General features: G+C 28.1%; 1 protein-coding gene across 1 annotated transcript; it reads left to right on the forward strand.

Moving 5' to 3' along the window:
- The first annotated feature begins 12,271 nt into the window (after nucleotides 1-12,271).
- On the forward strand, nucleotides 12,272-14,032 carry LOC123205734 (aspartic proteinase PCS1-like). The gene has a single exon (XM_044622760.1). The coding sequence runs from the start codon at nucleotides 12,341-12,343 to the stop codon at nucleotides 13,694-13,696; it is 1,356 nt and encodes a 451-aa protein (XP_044478695.1). The 5' UTR covers nucleotides 12,272-12,340; the 3' UTR covers nucleotides 13,697-14,032.
- The last annotated feature ends 8,111 nt before the right edge of the window (nucleotides 14,033-22,143 follow it).

Below are 22,143 nucleotides of genomic sequence, written 5' to 3' on the forward strand. Positions count from 1 at the left end.
ACTAAAACTTGGATGGGAAATAGCTCTTTGGCCTTTAAACTATAATCAAGCTAATTATAGGAAACTGAAAATTGTTATTAATAATGTGAGAGAATGAATCAATTATTGGTGGTGTGAATTGTCTGGCAATCAGTTTCATTGGTTTTTTATTTATTTCACAAATTCTTACTTTATATTGACCCAAGACTCTTGTCCCTTATTTGACGTGGGAATTGCGACATCAACATATACATATATTAACTTGATTTGTGTTAAATTATCATATGTTCAGTATTGTTTGTTAAGCCATCATTGATCTTGAGGAGAACTATGAAAACTTTCTCTTGTATTATGAAAGTAGTGACTAAGTAAAAGTTCTTCTGTGATCTGTTTTAAACCCATTTTTTCTTCCTCTGTTTCACCAGAAAATTCCCAATTTTTTATTTTTTAATATCACTGGTCTCACCCCAATTTCCCAGTATATTTTAGGGAAATTGAAATTTTTAGCACTATTTTATTTCGTGTATACAAAATTGCCACCTATCCTAAAGCTTTCACAAATATACCACAACAGTACTCACCTTCCCCAAAATACCCCTCTTTAATCTTTCAAGCATATATTCTCTCTTTCTTTTTCTCTGCAACTTTTTTCTCTCCTCTTTCTTATCTTTCAAGTGATAAAATAATCATGTAGAAAATAGAATAAATGTTTCAAAAATAAAAGAAGAAAGGAAAAAACTGAAAAGGGAAATAGATTTCAGATTAACAATTCTTTACTAAAAAAAAAAACTGAAAAAAAAGTGAAAAAAGGTTGTCAAAAAAAAAAACTGAAGAAAAAAACTAATTGGCAAATCTTATTCGATAGATTTCAGAGTTCAGAAAACTGGAAATCTTATCGATAGATTGGGTATTTAATTAAAAAGAAAACTGGAAAAAAAAAATTAAAAATAGTTGGCAGGGGTTGGCGTTTTATAATTTTTGGGGGTTGGCGTTTCCGCCAACCCATAATACTTTTTTACAAGCAAATGGTTGGCGTCACCAGACACCAACCCATTATATTATATTATAATATAATATAATATAATTATATTATTATATATTATATAATATATTATATTATATTATAATATTATATAATTTAATATATAAAATAAACTGATAAGGGTTTTCGTCAATCCTGGCAATAATATATACATATATTATATTATATAAATATTATATATAATATATTAATATTAATAATAATATATAAAATATATTATAATATTATATATTATAATATATAATAATATATTAATATATATTTTATTATATATAATATATAATTATATATATTTTATTATATATAATATTTATAATAAAATATTATATATATATATATATATATATATATATATATATATATATATATATATATATATATATATAATACCAAAGGTTGGCGGCATCGCCAACCTTTGGCGACGCCAAGGGTTGGCGACCCCGCCAACCTTTGGTAATTATATATTATATATTATATATATAATATATAATATATAATATATAATATATAATATTATTTATTATAATATTATATATAATATATACAAATAATAATATTATATAAATAATATATAATATTATATTATATAAATTATATATTATATAATTATATAATTATAAATAATATATATATTATATAATATAATATATTATATAATTACAAATATTAAATATAATATCTTATATATTAATATATAATATAATATAAAAATATAATATATTATATTATTAACAATATATAAAATATATTATAATATTATAATAATATTATAATATATAATATTATATAATATAATATATATTATAATTAATATAATATATATATATATATATATTATATTATAATACTTAATAAGGGTTTGCGGAATCCGCCAACCTTTACTGTTATATATAATATATAAAATATATATTATAATATATTTAATAATATATATAATACATTTTTTATATATTATATATATTATAATATATATTATATAATATAAAATATTATTATTTTATTTTATATATTATAATATATATTATTAATATATTATATATAATATTATTTAATAATATTAATATAATAATATAATCTAACAATATATATACATATAAGGTTGGCGTAATAATTCCCAGAATTTCCCAGAAAAATATTATATAGTATAATATATGTATATATTATTTGCCATTTTATATAATATATATATATTTTATTTTATTTCATAAAAGGGTGCGTATTTCAATGCTTGTATTTTGTATTTTATAAAGAGATGGGATCCATATCAATGAAAAGGCTACAGTATTATATTATAATATAATATATATATAAAATATATAAACCAAGGGTGTCATAATATATAAACCAAGGGTTGACGGTATCGCCAACCCTTGGCGCCGCCAAGGGTTGGCGACGCCAACCCTTGGTAACAAAATTATATATTATATTAATATATATTATATAAAATATAATATAATATAATTATATATTATAATATATTAAATATAATATATAATATATATAATAATATTATATTATTAATAATATAATATATTATTATAATAATATAATATATAATATATTTTAATATAATTGTTTGGCCAATTGTTTTTTTAACCTTCAAAAAAAATAAAGCAAGCAGAGGGTTGGCGACGCCAACCCTCACAGATATTAAAAGGCAAAGGGTTCCGCCAACCCATTATTTATATATATATATATATATATATATATATATATAATTATATTATATATTAATATAATATATTATATTTAATATATTATAATATATAATTATAATTATATAATATATTATATTATATTTTTAATTAGAATATTATAATTATATTATAATATATTATGTATAATATAATATTATATAATATATTATATATTAATATAAATTATAATTATATTATAATATTATATAATATATTATAATAATATGTAAAATTAATATAATAATATATTATTTATATAATATATAATATTATAATATAATATATTATATATATTAATATAAAGGGCTGGCGGTCACCAACCCTTTATATATATTATAATATAAAAAATTAATAGCCAAGGGTTGGCGATTTCGCCAACCATTTTATATATATATAAAATATATAATTATTAATAATATAATATATTTTAATATTATTATAATATTATAATAAAATATTATATTATATATATTATTATATATAATAATATAATATAATATATATTATTATAATATTATATTATATAATATTATAATATATTCCTTATATGTACAGCACATGAATAATTTCCAGAATTTCACGCCTACGTTTGTTTTTTTTTCAGTTTATCTCAAATTTTTTTTTTTCAGTTTTAATCCTTAAATGTTAATTTTTTTTTTCAGTTAAATCCTACTAAATGATTTTTTTTATAGTCATTTCTTCCAGGATATAAAATTGATGTAGCTGATTTTTTTGTGGGTTGATCTTTTCTTTTTTAAATCCTTACTTTGAAGAATTCTTAATCTGAAGAATTCTTCAAAGTGATTTACTGCTTTTGTTTTTGAAGATGAGGAAGAAGAGATAGTGATTCTTTTATCACTTTGGAAGAAGAGGAAGAAGAGAGAAAAAAGTTGCAGAGAAGAAGAGAGAGAATTTGTGTATAAAAAATTGAAGAGGGGTATTTTGGGGAAGGTGAGTACTGTTGTGGTATATTTGTGAAAGCTTTAGGATAGGTGACAATTTTATATACACAGAATAAAATAGTGCTAAAAATTTCAATTTCCCTATATTTTATCTGAAATATAAAGGAATACGAGAGGGAAAGATGTTTTATTTATGATAGGTTGTTCATCGCCCTCTTTTTTTTTTTTTTTTTGGATATTAAGGACCACACAGCTGTATTTATGATGGGTTGTTCATCACCAAGCCCTGCAAATTAAGAGAACCTGGAAAATTAAAATCTTTTTATGTAAATAGGACAATTTTACCCGGACCCAGTTAAGTTAATAGGTTTATAATTAATTGGTGACAGCCTCAATTAAGACTGGGCGTGCAAAGACATGATGAGCAAAAACACGGCATAGAGTCTCTAACGGTCAATTTGGTTTGAATTTTCAGATGCCCAGTTCCAATTTAAGCCTAACCTACACTCAGCTAGATGCTTTTATTTTCAGGGCCACAATAATCCATCATCGGTATGAGTTTAGGTTTGAGGACCACTTTCTCAACCCCTTATATCAGTTTCCATATCTAGAAGCCATAAATGAAATTACCCAAATCACCAAGCTTAAACTTTTTAAGTCAGATATACATATACATATTGCTTATATTTGTTTGAAACTGTAGCTGACAAAGGTAGCTACACCAGTCATCATCCATATGAAACATTTAAATTGGTAATGGATAAGCTCCAGCATGATGAACAGGAGGCGTTAGGTAATAATAATGGACTACGGTGGTCCGTGAAGCATGGGCAATTTCTCTTATCCCCAAGACTTTAACAAAAGCTTGAAGATGTTAGTAGTTTATTTATCAAGTGATGGATACGGATGTTCATGTCAGTAGCTGTTCCACTGAAGGCTAGCTGCTTCCAATAACATGGCAACTATTGATTCTGTTGACGTAAGTTGGTTAGATATAGCTAATTATTTAATTGAATAATAGGCTCAAAGTCCTTGTCTGATGTGATGGTGGGAGACTGATTATTATGGGTCTCTTCCCAGTCAACAAGTCAGCAAGAGTTGACCGCACTACCTAAGATAAGCGTCGAAAATATACGACAAATATATACATTTATATTTTATTATTTTTTATGTAGGAGGCATCTTCCTAGAAGAACCATCTCTCGAGGATATTGGCTAGTTTTTCTTTTTGATTTTCTTATGAGTTTCAGATGGTATTTATTTAAGAGAATTTACCATAAAACAAGGGCGAGCAGGTTTCAGTACATTATTCTAAAAAAGTCAAAAGATTTATTCCTAGATAACGTCACATGATATTGAAAGGGTTAAAGTTTCATTGAGGTAAACCATCCAAAGAATGAGAGTCATTAAGAAGAAAAGATGATCGTTGATAGCACTGAAGAGAGTGATCGGATATTAAAACTAAACTCTGAGGAAAATATGATTTTTTAAGACTTAACTTAGAGAAAAAAATTGTTAGTTTTTAAAATTTAGAAAGAAAAATAAGATAAAATTTTAAAGGGTTAAGATTTCGTTATTTTTAATTATTTATAGATAAATAAATGAGATTTTCAAAGTTAAAGAATAAAAATTTAAGGATGCAGCATACTTTGGGTGAGAATAAGTCCTTTGGCCTTCTAAAAATTTGTGAGGACAAGTTTTTACCTGATCAGGTAGGCTTTGATTCTCCAATGTTCAATACCATTCATCAAAATTCACAATTCAAAAGACTAAAGAAAAATAAAGCTCTCTGCTTTTTATTGAAAAGTTCAGTTTCCCCATGAATCAAACAAATGTTGAATTTCTTGGGAAAAAAGTGCTAAAAAAAAATGAAAGAAGAATGACACTACCTAGTTTTTAATGAAATTATAGACTTCTTAGTGCTTTTTCTCACTAAACAAGTGGAAAATTGATTTTTTTTTTCTAAAGGAAAATGAAATAGAAAAGAGGAATGAAGATACTCAGTCCCCCCGACCCGTATACTTGAGCAAACAAAAGTCAAAACTAGGTTTTCAATGAAAGAGATGTAAATCTCACATACTTTAACGTCATTTGGGAGTCTAAACACAAAGAGTGTGCTTAATGTTATATTGTTGTGGTCGGAGGTGATGATAATAATGATTACAATGCAAAAGAGGGGGGTGTCATAAGAGAATGATGGTGGTGGTGAAGGATTTTTTAGGTTTATTAATTTCTATAACAAAACAAAGTTATTTTATTATTCAAAAAAATGATATCATTTTACAACTAAATTAACGAGTACCCTAAATTCCTTTTTAATTCCAATTCTCAAGTTGGTTTCAATTCTTTAAAGTGGTGAAACCAAAGCCTACCTTGGGAACGTCAATTCTAGGTAATAATCAAAATCACAATGTTGGGTACATTGTTGTTTCAATTCTACAATTCTTTTGCTCATCCCTAAGTGTTAGGAAAGTATTTTGAGTTTTGAATATTGAGTAGTTAATGAGAGAATTAAAATATGTAAGGATATAACAAAATTTGTTAGCAAAGAAATATGTAAGGATGTCACAAAATTTGTCAACACGTAGAAAAGTCTTGAGAAACAATTTTTGGGATATTATTAGTTTGGAGTTTTGGTAAGTTACTCATTTGAGAAATCATATAACATATTATACTTTTGTATCTTTATGATAATAATATATATCAGTCACATATGTGAATGTTGATGGGTTATGCCAAACCAAATATATTGTGTATTTTATGTGATTGTTGATTTATTTCATAGATTGTTAATCTTGAAATTTGTTATGCTTTTTTAAATTCTTAAAAAGTGGTATCAAAGTTTCTTCATTCAATGATCTTGGTTTGGCAATGCTATTTGGTGTTGGGGGAAGTTTGGGCATAATTGATGAAGGAGAGCTATTTTCATCATGTTTATCACTCATTTGGAAAACTTGTCATGGTGGAGATTTGTTGAGGATTGTGACTAATTTTCCTTTTTGGTTTCCTTGTGAAGTTTGATTTTTATTTCTTAAAGAAAACTTGTTATATTATAAATTAAAATATGTAACAAAATTCTACAAGGATTTGGAAAGTATTTTCTAGTAGGAATTGTTTATCTTTTATTAGCTTATAAATTTAGGATTAGGATCTTGAAAATCAAGTAGTTCATAGAAGAGAGGATACATAAAAATGTCACAATGTCTGTCGACATGTGAAGGAGTCTTTGGAAGAACTTATTGGAAAATCATGAGTTTGGAGTTTTGGTAGGGTTCGAGTTTGGGATATCATATAGTGTGTTGTAAATATCATGTCTTTTGCATGATTAGTGATTTATTTCACATATTGTTGATACTGAAAATTTTTATGCTTCCCAAATTCACAAGAATATTTGTTGAGGATTGTGAATCATTTCTTTTTTCAGTTTTCTTGTGAAGTTTAAGTTTGTATTTCTTTAGCAAAGCTTATTATAATAGAAATATAGTTATATAAGAAATAACAATTCTACAAGGATAAGGAAATTATTTCATAATAGGAGTCATTTATTTTTATTAGCTTATTAATATAGAATCTTGATAATTAAATAGTTTATGAAAAAGAGAACATGTAAGGGTGTCATAAAGTTTGTCTATGTGTCGGAAAATCTTGGAAAAAACTTTTTAGGGTATCATTAGTTTGGAGTTTTGGTTGAGTGCTTCAATGTAGTGAGTGTGTCATAATCCTATAATTTTTTTATTATAATATAATTTTCTATCATTCAACTTTATGTTAAACCGAGTTAAATATCGTGTTTTCTGTATGATTGTTGATTTATTACACATATTATTAATCTTAAAATTTGTTATATTTTCACAAAATTCGTAACAAATGATATCATAGTTTAAGTTACAACAACGCTAACCAGAAATTCATAAGAGATATACTGGTTTATGAAAAATGCAATCAATAGTTCGATTTGTGAAGCAAGAAGACGTTCCAACTGATGGTTTTGATATTTGAGAGGGAGATTGTTGTTGGTGATGATCCAAGAGGTGAATTGTTTCAAAATTTTGTACACACAAAAGAATTTGGCTACCCCATAGTTTTATGTTATAAGTGGAGAGATTCTCAATCGATAGCATTTTGACAATGTTATTTGTTAGGCAAAAATTGGTCATAATTATTTATGCATTCATCATGTTTGTCCCTCAAGTGAAAAACTCACCAAGGTGGAGATTTAGGGTTGTGGTTCATTTCCTTTTTTTTTTTTTATTTGTTTGTTTGAGTTTAAATTTATTTCTTAGGAAAATTTTGTAATAACAGAAATATAATTAAACAGGAAGTAATAATACAATTCTACCAGTGTTACAAAAGTTTTTTCAATAGTTTCTTCGTATATAAATACAAAATCTTAAAAATCAAGTAATTTATGATAAAGAAAAATATATAAGAATATTATAAAATTTGTCGGTATATATATGAGAATTTGGAAAAAACACTTTTCAGTATATAAATAGTTTGAGTTTTGACAAATTACTCTTTTAAAATATTATATACTGTTGTACTTTCATATTTTTGTTATCATAATATATAGATTTTTCTTTAATTTGGAGGATGAAGTAGGGATTATATCAAACCACATTATATATTATTTCTTTTGTGTGATAGATTATTTATTTCACGTGTGATATTTGTGTTACTCCCGTGAAATCCTTGCACCATCCATGACGGCAAATTACTTGGCAGCAATTAATACAGTAGAAATCTATCTTTTAACCTGTTAATCAATAATTGAATTTGAAATGGATGAAATAAATATTATAGAATTGTAGCAAAACAACTCCATGACAAAGATATGCGGTTGATGGGCCATATATATAAAATAAAATAAAATAGCAATCTATTATATGATAATATATATAAATATATATATATAATTATGTATTTATTTATATATATATATAGAGAGAGAGAAAAATACTATTTATAAGAAAAATACTATTTATATTTACTTTGTGTATATAATTATATATATATTTATGTATGTTATCATATAATTAAAAATTATTTTATTATTAATATAAAATTATTTAATCATATAATTACACATATAAATATTTATACAATCGTATATACAAGGGAACAGGATTGATGGAGAAATCAGAAATTATTGAAGAATATTCGCTTTCAGCATGGCCGAAGACATGTCCCCTTGTCCTTGCTCAATGTTTTTTATTACATAAATAATATTTAGGAATGTTTTTATTTAATTATTAAACAAAAACTAAATTTATATTATTTATTATTACAAAGTAATCAAATCATATCGTATGTGCTAGTACTTTGAATATTATTTTAGCTCATAGGATAAGATAAGATTTGTACCTTGTAGCCAAACGACAAAAATTGTTAAGATTTATTATTTATTAGTATTTTAAATAATTATTAAAGTAGAATAAATAAATAAATGAAATTGCTGTAATTCTATAGTAGCCCTTCTTTTTATTATTCTTATTGAATTGAAAAATTACGTAAATGATTTCCTCCAAACAATTAATTAATTAACGAGAAAGGGTTTTATATGTTGAAAATGTAATTAGTAATAAATTAACATGCTTTGTGAATAAACCTCAGTGAGAGTTTGGTTTAAGTAATATTTTATTACTAAAACTAAAAAATTATCTTCACAATAGATTATTTAAAAAATTACTGAGTATAAATATTTACTATTTTTAATAAAATATGATAAATATAAATAATTATTGTATTTGGTTAGAGGTAATAAAAGAATCTAATAATTTATTTTACTTAAATACTCTTGAGTATATTTATTCTAACTTATATTATTTATTATATTAATTGAAAATACGGTTATTTTTACCTTAAAAAATTAATAAATAAGAATATAATTATAATAAAATTAATATTACATTGATAATATTTTAATGTCTAAGGTGAAAGTGGTAATTAGATTACCATTTACATTAACTGTTATATCATCATTGGTAATAGAAGATTATCATAATTTTTTATTATTACAAACCAAATAAGGTAATATAAATAATAAAATATAGATTACAAAAGTGATCTTTATTAACCGAAACCAAACAGTTCGTTAAGGGTTAACAAAAGTGGTAAAACTGTAAAATTCTTTATAAGATAGTGAAACTCTAAATTACCTAATACAGTAATTATAAGTATTAAAAAAATGCTCGGTAAATGTTATTGTGCCACTTGTCTTTATGAAGACAAAACAGTTAATCTCGTGACAAACAAACACGTACCCTATTGCTTCATAAACTGTTTATACATCAAACAAAGTTAACCCTACTAAACCATCCCATGGATGCCATTTTCGCAAGTTCTAAGAAGAAGCAACATGTGTGCATCACATGAGAAGCCATGATCCATCGTAAAAGGTTGTAAGAACAATAATCATGTAGTTGTAATAGTTACTAAAAATCATTTAAGAAAGAAACAACTCAATAAAAAGAACTTTGTATTTGTCGATCCAAGTTTCATGCATGAATCTTGTTGAAGACAAAAATGAGTGACTCGTTGCTGTCTCCTCATTAATTAAAGTGAATTTCTCCTACAAATCTCGTGATCCTTTCTTTGTCCTTACAATTAATTGTTTAATCTGTGACCAACTCACACTTTCTTTCTCCTTTGATTACATAAATTTTATAAGTAAAATTTTCACTCAATCTGGTAATCCGAGTGAAAAATTGAACCCAACTTTTATGGCTTTTTTAGATTAGTAAATAAAAAAAATTCATTTTAAATTAAAATAAAAAATAAAATAATATTCAATTATATATCGATATATATATAAATGCGTATTTATTTATATACTCAAAATGGATAAATATAGTATTACTAAAAAAAAAAAATTTACTTAACATGTGGTTATAAAGGAATTCAAGATTTGATGGGTGAATATACTGGTGTAATATTGTTAGCTTTATTATCATATTAATTAAAATTAGATCTTCATATAAATATTGTAATTATATTTAAAAGTAACTATAATTACTAATTATCTGCTTTAAACCTAACTCAGTTTATTAGAATTATGCCAAGATAAGACGAAACCGATTAATGATTTATTAGAATCTGAAGTTGTTAAATTTTTGTATATAATTTGATTAATATATAAATTTTTATTAGTGTTTTCAAAATCAAACTGAATCGAATTGATCAGTTTGACCGATTAAATGAAGAACCACTTTGTAATCTACTCTGACTTTCATATAATTATTAATCAGTTAAAAAATCAGTCAAATCTAGTCAAAATCAAAATAAATAAAAAAAATTTAAAGTTATACTAATCTTTTATAAGAATAAATTTTAGAATGTTTGATAAATGATACTTATATTAATTAATTAATTAAATAATTATATATTGAAACGAAGAGTTAATTTTACTTTTTATGATTATATATTTAATTATAATATATATTAAAATTAATTGATTTAATCAATTAGTTGAACCAATTAAATTAATAAAATTATAAATTAATAAGATAACTAATTTAATTTTCGGTCTGATTTAAAAAACATAGAGTATTATTATAAGAATTAGGGTTTGGTTGCTGTTGAATGGTGCTCGAAGAACTTAAACTAGGTGCAATGTAATGTATTCCAGCTGGTTTTGTGTATTGTGTTTTGACTAGAGGAGCTTCCACCAACTTCCCACTTATATTGACATTTCCAATAATGCTTTCACTTTCTTATTTTACCACAAAAAATAAAATAAATAAATAAAAATCAAGAGTTATACAAATTTCGATTAAATGCTTGCATTCACTCTCCCATTCATGTGTATATTTTTTTTATATATAATTTTAATATATAAATAATATATCATTATATAATTAAATATTTTTAATTCAAAATTCTCTAATTACATTATAATATATTTTTTATATACTTAAATTATGTATAAAAAATATATATTTATAGTTTTATTATAATTTTTTCCCTTTTCTCAACATTGGGTTGTGATTTTAATTATCGATAAAATTATATATACACACTTCTGATACATGAATATATACATATATAAATATGTCATGATATGATTAAGTGATTTTGAATTAATAATAAAGTAATATTCAATCATATGATAATTCATTATACATATATACATATTTATATACAAAAAAATTATACACATAAGATTATTCTTTCATTGTTTATGGCTGACCCTCCTTGACTGCTTCAAAATTTAAACCCATTTAAAGTATAATCAAGTTAATTATAGGAAATTGAAAATTGTTAGTAATAATGTGAGAGAATGGATCAATTATTGGTGGTGTGAATTGCCTGACAATCAGTTTCATTGGGTTTTTTAAACTTATTTCACAAATTTGGGTATGAAATGAACCCAACTAAATAAACCACTGTTTTATTGATTGCTATAAGTAAGAAGCATGTAGTCAGGAATTAAATTGATAATAGCAAATAATAGGAAAGAATTTGGTGAATAATATTATTGTTGTGTATTTATGAAAATTCACATATTAATTAATTAATTAATTAATTGTCATCATACGATCTAACCGCTCAATTAAGAAACCGCGTCCGCTGCATTTTTGTAATTTTCTCCTATTTCTTCTCTTGGCGTCTTCTTCGGTTCACTCATTCAAATCTGGCGTATAAATACAACCCCAAGCCACTTACTTCTTCACATCTGACAGTAACGCTCTACTTCAAATCCTCCACTACAGCCATCAGCCATGGCTCTCAAAAACATGCTTTTCTTTTTCTTCTTCTTGACCCTCTTTCTTTCTTTCTCCTCTCAAGAAACTATTAAAGCTCCCACAAACAAGAGCGATAATTTCTCTCTTTTATTTCCTCTTACTTCTCGTTCTCTTTCTCCTCAAACTTCTCCCAAATTTTACTCTTCTTTCGTTTCGCAGGCCAAGCCTGTTGGCGGAAAGAATGTCTCTTCGGCTTTGAACTACAGAACAAAGTTCAGTTATACGATGGCTCTGATTGTGTCTCTTCCGATTGGGACGCCGCCGCAGACTCAAGAGATGGTGTTGGATACTGGTAGCCAGCTGTCGTGGATTCAGTGTCATAAGAAAGCTGCTGCTGCTTCTGCTTCTACTAAGAAGCTTAGTACTCCTTCGACGTCGTTTGATCCTTCACTCTCTTCTTCTTTCTCTGTTTTACCGTGTAATCATCCGGTGTGTAAACCGAGGGTGGCCGATTTTACCCTTCCCACGGATTGTGACGAGAACCGTTTGTGTCATTACTCGTACTTCTACGCTGATGGCACGTTGGCTGAGGGTAATCTCGTCAGAGAAAAATTCACCTTTTCTCCTTCCCAAAGTACCCTTCCTCTGGTTCTTGGTTGCGCCAAGGATTCTAGTGACGATCAGGGTATTTTGGGAATGAATGTTGGACGGTTGTCGTTTGCTTCCCAAGCAAAGGTATCCAAGTTTTCATATTGCGTTCCGCCACGAAGCTCCCGAGTCGGGTTTACACCAACCGGGTCATTCTACCTCGGTGAGAACCCGAACTCAGCCGGGTTTCAATATGTTAACTTATTGACTTTTCCTCAGAGTCAACGCATGCCGAATTTGGATCCCTTGGCATACACTGTTGTTTTGCAAGGAATACGAATTAATGGAAAGAAATTAAATATTCCAGTGTCGGCATTCCGGCCCGATGCTAGCGGTTCGGGTCAGACAATCGTTGATTCTGGATCCGATTTCACTTATCTGGTGGATGAAGCTTACAATCAAGTAAAAGCAGAGGTTGTAAGACTGGTAGGCCCGAAGTTAAAAAAGGGGTACGTTGGTGGGGCTTCGGACATGTGTTTCGATGGCAATGCTTTGGAAATTGGACGGCTGATAGGCGACATGGTGTTGGAGTTCGATAAAGGAGTGGAGATAGTGATTCCGAAAGAAAGAATGTTAGCAAATGTAGAGGGTGGGGTCAATTGTGTGGGAATTGGACGGTCGGATATGCTCGGTATCCCTAGTAATATCATCGGAAATTTTCATCAGCAAAATCTATGGGTGGAATATGATCTGACTAACAAGAGAGTGGGTTTCGGTAAGGCTGACTGTAGCAGATCAGCGTAAATATTAGAGGTTGACTGGTAGTGCTTGATTACCTAATTTGGATGGACAGAAACAGTTCATATAGATATTTTCGCGTGGGACTTTACACAAAATAGTTAAAAGGAACAGTAACCGTCGGATTCTCTGGTTCATGATGTCATGGACGCTGTAGATTGGAGTAAGGCCAGAGTGGGCAGATGGTCCCAACATTGAGATGACGGGAGTATAGGCTCAATCTATAGTGTTGTCATGGACGGTGTAGATTGGAGTATAGTGTTGTATAGACGAGGATGTGAAAATCATGTGACTAATTTGTAGGTTAATTATTCAGTTAATATTATTATATAATCGTGTTTAGCGCTGGTTAATTAGAACTGATTTTCCACATCAGTCAAAGTTATGTCACAAAGAAACGTGTCGAAGCATAAACATGGCACGGACCTCTACACTGATACGTGACATAACGCCTGTAGTAGTTGTTGTCCCTTCTCAGTTTCAATTGTGAGCAGATACTTAAAATATATATATATATATTTATATAAATAAATAAATTATATAAATTTATTTGTTAATAAATTAAGATAATAATATTTAATTAAATAATTAAAAATAATAATAATAAATAATTATATTACTCAATCATAATCTATGACCTTATCATAATTATTCATATAAGAAATGAAAATGAAGAATGAGAGAACAAGACAACCTGGATGAGTGAGTATGGATAAGCGAAGAAGAAAGAGGCAGTCACATGAATGATTAAGGACATCAACTTGTAGTAACTTTTATTTTTCTCTAGATTTTATTTTTGTGGGATGGGAGCCACACTTCTCTTTGTATAAGCATCAACAAACCATTTCTATTTGTTTAAAAATTATGATTTGATTTTAGATTGATAAATTTTTTAAAAATAATTTTTAATTTGAATTAAAATTTAAATAATTTTTAAATTGAATTAAATTATAAACAGTATTTATTAATATATGTAATTATGTTTAATAGAATTTTTAATATTTAATTAAATAATAATATATTATTATTTATATATAAAATTTTATATCTAATAAATTGTTAGTGGATATGCATGGGATTATGGTAAGGCATGCAAAGAGGCTGTTAGATACCGAAGCTGATATCTATTTTTTATTATAATAATGGGGGTAAAGTGCTATTGGAATTGGAGTGTTCACTTACCCACTGACAAATGTAAGCAAGAACAAATGCGTCAACAAAAATTAAAGTATGGGGGTCCATTTGAAGCTGTTGTTGTGGCAGCCTAATCAAGACTTGATTAACTTAATCAGAAGCGAAAGTGAGTTGTTATCACATCAATCATGTCCCTTAATTCAACCCTAATCACATCATTTAATGATTTTAGGCCAAATTTTCACTTGCAGAAGTCCTAACCACGTGGACGTAATCAAACACGAAGAATCATTAAATTTTGCAGCTGGCAATGGAGAAATAGAGAGAATCATAGTTTGCTAGCTGGGAGAAATTGATGTTTCAAAACAGTGTCTGAAAGTTCCTGGGCAAACCAAACACGCACGCCCTTAGAATCTTACTTTCTGACAAAACTAAAGCAATTAATTATACAAGGAAACGCCACACCGTCTTCTTTGAAAATTTTAACTGGTGTTGTTGAAGACAAACCAAACCAAACCCACAACCACGACAATTTTTGTGTTTGTTTTTTGTATTTTTCCAATAATGGATGCTAGCTATTTTTATTTGTATGTGTTCTCGGATGGTCCCCCACCCCCATGGCCACTACCACCACCAACTACACTTTCCAAGCTTTTCATTTGCTCACCTTTCATTCTTTAATCTCGCCTTCTTTTCCTTTTCATTTATAGGACTCTTCAAATTTTACTTCATAAGTGAACGGAACTGATTTTTGAATAAACAAAAAACATAAATTGTTTAAAAATATATTTAAAAAAAATCATATTTTCAATCAATTATAAGTTTCTCTATTTTTAAAAACCGTTTAATCAAACTAAACTTTAAAAAATTGAATAAAAATGAGTAAAGTATTAAACTTATTTTAAAAATAAAATTGGATAATTCTTCAAAATTCATTTTAAAATCAATTAATCGAAATTTCAATTAAGTTACTTGGTATTTTTAATTCAATTTAAAATTAGTTAATTTTTAAATTAATTTGATTTCGAGTTATGATTTTCTTCAAACCAAAAATTTGATTTTGTTAAAAAAAATATTAAATCAATTCAATTAACTAATTTTGAAGACCTTTAATTTTTACTTTCTTTGTGTAAAACTAAGGAAGAAAATTAAAAAATCTTATTAAAAAACATATGAAAAATAAAAAAGTCATAAAGATTCAAATTAAGGGTTATTTGCAGAAAATAGAAAAATGGTGATAATCTGTGGATATATATAGTAAAAAGCTAATAATAAAGACCAAATTAAGATAATGGATTGTTAATTAATATTTTTAACAAGTGGCTGGAGAGAATGGAACTCAAATTAAAGTGATAATGTTTGACTGATCAAATTTAGATAAGCTGAAATCCACCTTTCGGCACACCTTTGGATACATAGCCCCACCACCAACTTCTCCCATTTATATTTATTTATATAATGCCTTTTTTTTAAGTTGATAATTTATAAAAGGATTATGGATTAATGGATTACTAGTGCAATATTACATTTATAAATAAATTATATAAAATAAAATAATTTAAAGATTAATATATAATAGTTTTTCATCGAGAGTAAAAATAAATAATTATATTATTTAATCATAATTTATCATCTAAATTTATATAAAAAAAAATTTTATATTAATAATTTATTGTTTTCTGTATTTACATGCAATTACGCAACTCTGTTACATAGACAGTCAAAGATGTTTACAAATTCTGGAGGCCAAACGATTTCCCACCCAAGGTTTGATGTTTTCTCAAGTTTCCACCCTTTAACTATGGAAACATCAAACACCCACCTATGACCGATTAGATTTAACAAAACCCTAACGATGGTAAGGGTAAAATCGTTATTTTTGCTATAATATTAAAAATAAACTAAAATAGAATCTAATTTTGCCCCCTTAAACTTTAAAAACTAAAATTTTCCCCTAGCCTAAGTTTTAAAAAATGACAGTTTCACCCTAGAGTTTGATTTTGAAATCTCCGACGACCGTTCCGGCTCCATTGCCAACGGCCTCTCCCTCCCAAAGCAGCCTCTCCTTTCGGCGAATGTTTTCCTCCCATTTGGAGGCTCGATCGGCTTCGTCTTCGCTTTGGGAGACGAAGAACTTCGTCGGGGAAGACGAAGTTCTTCGTCTCCCAAGGCGTCTCCGACGCCGATCGAGCCTCCAAATGAGAGAAAAGCATTCGCCGGAAGGAGAGGCTGCTTCGGGAGGGAGAGGTTGTCGGCAATGGAGTCGGAACGGTCGCCAGAGATTTCAAAACCAAACCCTAGGGTGAAACTGTCATTTTTTAAAACTTAGGCTGAGAGAAAATTTTAGTTTTTAAAGTTTAGGGGGGCAAAAAGAGATAAAATTTTCAGACGTTAGAGTTTTGTTAAATCTAACCGGCCATGGGTGGGTATTTGGTGTTTCCATAGTTAAAGGGGGGACTTTTGAGAAAACATCAAACCTTGGGTGGGAAATAGTCATTTGGCCAATTCTGGAAGAAAAAGGCAAGGAGAATATTAGCATGAGAGATAGTGAAAATGGTGACGCCACGTGGCTACAAACACTCTGGTTAATTGGAAAAATGGTCTTGAAATTCTAGGGCATAAGTTGGTAGAATGGATTTTCCAAGACACAGATTTAGAGGTAAATTGACTGTTCCATTAAGCTCACATCTCAAGTGTCACTCTCTAAATGAAGTATATTATGGATGACCTAAGTGTTGATTTATACAAGGCTTCATTTTTTAAATGAAAACGGGATGAAATTTAGTTTCGAGCTAAGCTTCCGATTTTGGTAATCACTTAGTAAAGATTGAATTGAACATCATAGAGATGTTGTTCAAGAGCGTCTCAATTTAATGCATATTTTTAATCATAATTAGAATTATCACTGATTTGTATACATTAAAAAATCGACAAAAAACGTGATGTAGACAAATTTTAAAAAATAAGACCAATATTTTAAATTAGGACTTGATAGACATTTCATTGGTAACTCCTACTAACAGCTCAACACGGTCTTTTGGTAAGTTTAAGAGTATTGGAATCCTCTCCATAGGCTAGGTTTTCAAGAGATCATATTTTCTCTCAAAGGTTTAGGATATTAATTAAAATAGACACAAATTTTTTCGTTTAAATTTTTTTATGTAAACTTACAGTGACTTTACTTTTCTAAGCAAATTTAATTTTATTTTCAATAATAACCCTCTTAAGCTAATTACGTCACTCTCTCAGCTAATTTCATCAAAATATTTTTTTCGACAACCTATGAACATTCTATGTTTGTTAGATTATGATTCAAAGATTCAAAAACTTGTTCAAAATTATCAATTTTTGTTTTAATATATATCAAAACTAAAAAATTAACATAAGTGTCAAGAAGGGTGTGTAAGAGTGCATGCGAGTAAATAAGGGCACGTATGGGTGTGTAAGAGTACGTAAAGGTATAAATAGTGCGTAAAGTTACGTATGGGTGCATATAGATGCGTAAGGGTGCATAAGGGCTCACACTCGCATGCACTCATTATATATATATATATATATATATATATATTTTAAATATTATATTATATTTTAAAAAATAATATATATAAATTTTATATATATATACACACATATATATAATCAGTGCGCACAACGTTGTTTCTCTGTTCTTTTCCTTTCATATATATATATATATATATATATATATATATATATATATAATATTTTTGTTTCGATTTGTATTAAAACAAAAATTAATCATTTCAAATAAGTTTTTAAATATTTGAATCATAACCTAACAAACATAGAATATTCATAGATTGTCGAAAAAAATATTATGATATAATTAACTAAAAGTTCAAACAAAATAATTAATGTCTAATTTAATTAATATCCCAAAGGTTGCCACAACAATAGTTTTCTGCTCTGCTTTTCTCTCTTTTTATTATCTCTGTATAATTGTTAGTCCTCAACTCATGGCACGTTTCTCTCTAATTTCTTGTTGTCTTTTTATATTTTTCGCAAATGCCACCTGTGCTTCCAATTTCTTTTTTTTTTTTTTTTGTTTACATATATGAGTCCTAATATTAGCCCATCCAACGCGAATCATCTTGTCTTCTAGGTGAAAGTGAGAAAACTGCATTTTCTCCTAGCGATCTCATAACCAAGATGATTTTTCCAAGTGTCGAGAACGTGTCCTATCTTGACAAAAGTTGTAATGATGTAAGGTCCCCACGAGAAAAGTTGAGGATAAATTGTTTTTCACGGGTATTAGTCTGGATCATTGAACCTCCCCATAATTCCAAGCAGTAAACATCCAAGATGGAAAAAATTGCTCACCAGCATGAAATTTACGAAAAACCAACTCATACAATTTATGGTGATTTACGATGCAAAGAGCAAGGGAGAGTGATGTTGGATGACTTATTGACGCCGAAAAATGATGGAGAAATCGAAGAGTGATGGTGATGTAGGTTACTCGAGCATGAGTTGAGGATGGCGGCTTGGAAAATCATAGAGGTGGAAAAGTGAAGGAAGGGTATCTTGGGTCGGGCAATGGCAATGACAATTCGCTGTAGTTGAGGAGTAGGTTTTGCATGTGGCGATGACAAAGTGGTGGGAGTTGTTCGGTATTGCGGTATTATGAATGGGTAAAGGAAACGGGTCTGTCACATATTAAATCAAACCGGCAAGTGGGTGTAAAATGGAATGGGGCTTAGGTCTAATGCAAATGGATGATGTTGGGTTGAATAGAAATGGGTTTAGGAAATAAAATGAGTTATTACAAGAGTAAGATGTACTTTGAAGTGTTGGGTTGGAAACATGTGGGTCTCAGTTGCTTTAAATGGTGGAATATAGGTTGGGTTGGTTTAAGTTTGGTTGGATTAGGGTGAGACATTTAAATAATTTGAAATTTAGGCCCAGGCCATATATATTGACTGGGCTTGTGGGATCGTAACAAAAAAAAGGAAGATTGTGATAGGTTTTAGGTTGTGGGTTTACGTGTGAATAGCTTGACTGATTTATAGGTCGGGCAATTGTAAAGGTAAGTAGATCAACTTTTGATACAATTATTTTTATAAGTGAACTCAATTATTTATTCTAATAATACTTTTTTTTTTATAGTATACTTTCTCTTCAACCATCTTCTTTCTCGACAGACCGAATAGTAACACATTATAACAATACATCATCACATTAAAAGTAAGTAATTTTGGTAAATTATATTATAATAAATCGAAATTTTTATTGCAAACTTGTTGTGAAAACTTTAATTGATAAAAATTAAAAACTTTGAATATTAGTTTCTTAAAGAGGTTGATGTTTTTATTTGTTTGTTAATAGTTACCAATTACATTATTTATAGATAGTCAATATCTGTTGTATTAGTTAAAGTAAAACAAGTTCTAATATCCAAATCGAAATGAAAAGCAAAAATGTGATTTTTTGAAAGCGCAAATGCAAATGCAAATGTATGAACATGTATACAAATTTCTTGCTTGTGCGTGAATGTGAATGCATATGGTTGAAGTTGCAATGTCAATTTTCTTTTGATAAAAGTAGACCAAATTTTAAATAGGGATATTAAATACAATAAAACTATGTGTGTTTACTTTGAATACACAAATAAATGCGTATTTAATATTTGTTATCAAATAATTAAGTAATTTTAAATTAAAGATAAAAAACACTCAACCACATGATGACATATAAATGTGGGTATACATAACATTGCTCTATTAAATATAATATTTGAGTTAACATTTTATTAATACTCATTCACACATTTGCATACATGAATGCCTCATTCACACATTCGCCTTCGCATACCTAATTACATACACATTCGTATTGTCATTTTTAGGAAATCGCATTTCTACTTTTTTGTTTTGATTTGGACATTAGACCTGTTCTACTTTGACTAATATAGCATATATTAATTATTTATAAGTAATGTAATTGATAATTACCAATAAATAAACAAAAACATAACCTTTTTCAAAAATCAGTATTTACAGTTTTTAACTTTTATTAATGAAAGTTTTTATAACAAGTTTTGATTTATTATACTATAATTTACCACAATTACGTACTATCAATATGATGATGCATTACTACAGTGTACCACTGTAAAACGTATCAAGAAAAAACATGATTGGAGGAAATGTATATTACAAGAGAAAAAATATTATTAAAATAAATGATAAATTTGTTTAAAAAAATAACTATATCAAAAGTTGATCTAAAAAGATTTAGATGAATTTTTTTTTTTTTACCTATTTTAATTTATATCCCACTTTCTCGTATTGGGTTTTGTTTAATTTGGTAATTTGATGAGCGAAATTAGTTTAGGTTCATTTTTGAGTGGGTGTAGGGTGTGTTTGAGCTGGTGTTATAGGGGTTGGATTTGTCTGTACTTGTTGGGTTGGGCTGGGATGGATCAGATGTTGGGTGGGAGTTAGACGGAATATTGAGTTTGGGTTGGGTTGAAATGATTTTTGGCATAGGACGGGTGTGAAAAAAATTGTTTATATAATTTGGACTGGGCCAAGTTGTTTGATTGGGTCAGGTTACTTTAAAACTTATTCTCCTCCTTTCGTCATTTCCCATATCATTTCTCCCACCTTGTTTGTGTCTTTCAGTAGCCAAGATCACTTCTTTGGTAGCCCGAAGGTTACTAAAACAGGTAGGGTATTAGGACTTGTAAAAATTTGAGTTGAAATTTATGTGATTCTTATAAAACCTTAACTTACTTATCACCCAAAAAAAAAAAATGGCTTCTTCCAATTTTCTTTTTCTATCTTCTTTTACACTCCTTCATTTGGTTCCAACTCCATCACCACAAAACTTAGGTCATCAGGTGAAGGGACAAAATTTGGCAATTGGATCTGGTCGGATTCAACTAATTTTCAATCAAAACCCAATTTTTTGCCGCCGAAACTTGTCGACTACCGTTTTTGCAGCATTGCCGATGAGTCGATCTTCGTCAAATGATCCTGCAATTTATATGCAGAGGGGAAACCCAATTTATGGGCAATCCAAAAAGCATCTTCAAAAATCCCCTTGGCTCTGTTTTTATTTCCTGTGCTTTCCCTTCTTGATTCCAATTTTCTTAGTTTGGAATCTATCTTAGAAAAGTGCTAAATACGAATTTGGTAGGTACCTCCCATAGCTCAACATGATTTTCCGGCAAGTTTGAGGCTGTCGGAATCCTCTCCTCAGGTCTGATTTTTGACACAGCAACTTCTCTCCCAAAGGTTTCCACAGCGATAATTTTATGCTCCGCTTTTCTCCCTACATTTCTCTCTTTTTATTCTCTC

This window comes from Mangifera indica, unplaced genomic scaffold (assembly GCF_011075055.1).
Source record: "Mangifera indica cultivar Alphonso unplaced genomic scaffold, CATAS_Mindica_2.1 Un_0014, whole genome shotgun sequence".
Classification (NCBI taxonomy): Eukaryota; Viridiplantae; Streptophyta; class Magnoliopsida; order Sapindales; family Anacardiaceae; genus Mangifera; species Mangifera indica.

Excerpts from the sequence above, each read along its gene's own strand:
- LOC123205734 (XM_044622760.1), top strand. The coding sequence starts at position 12,341 with ATGGCTCTCAAAAACATGCTTTTCTTTTTCTTCTTCTTGACCCTCTTT.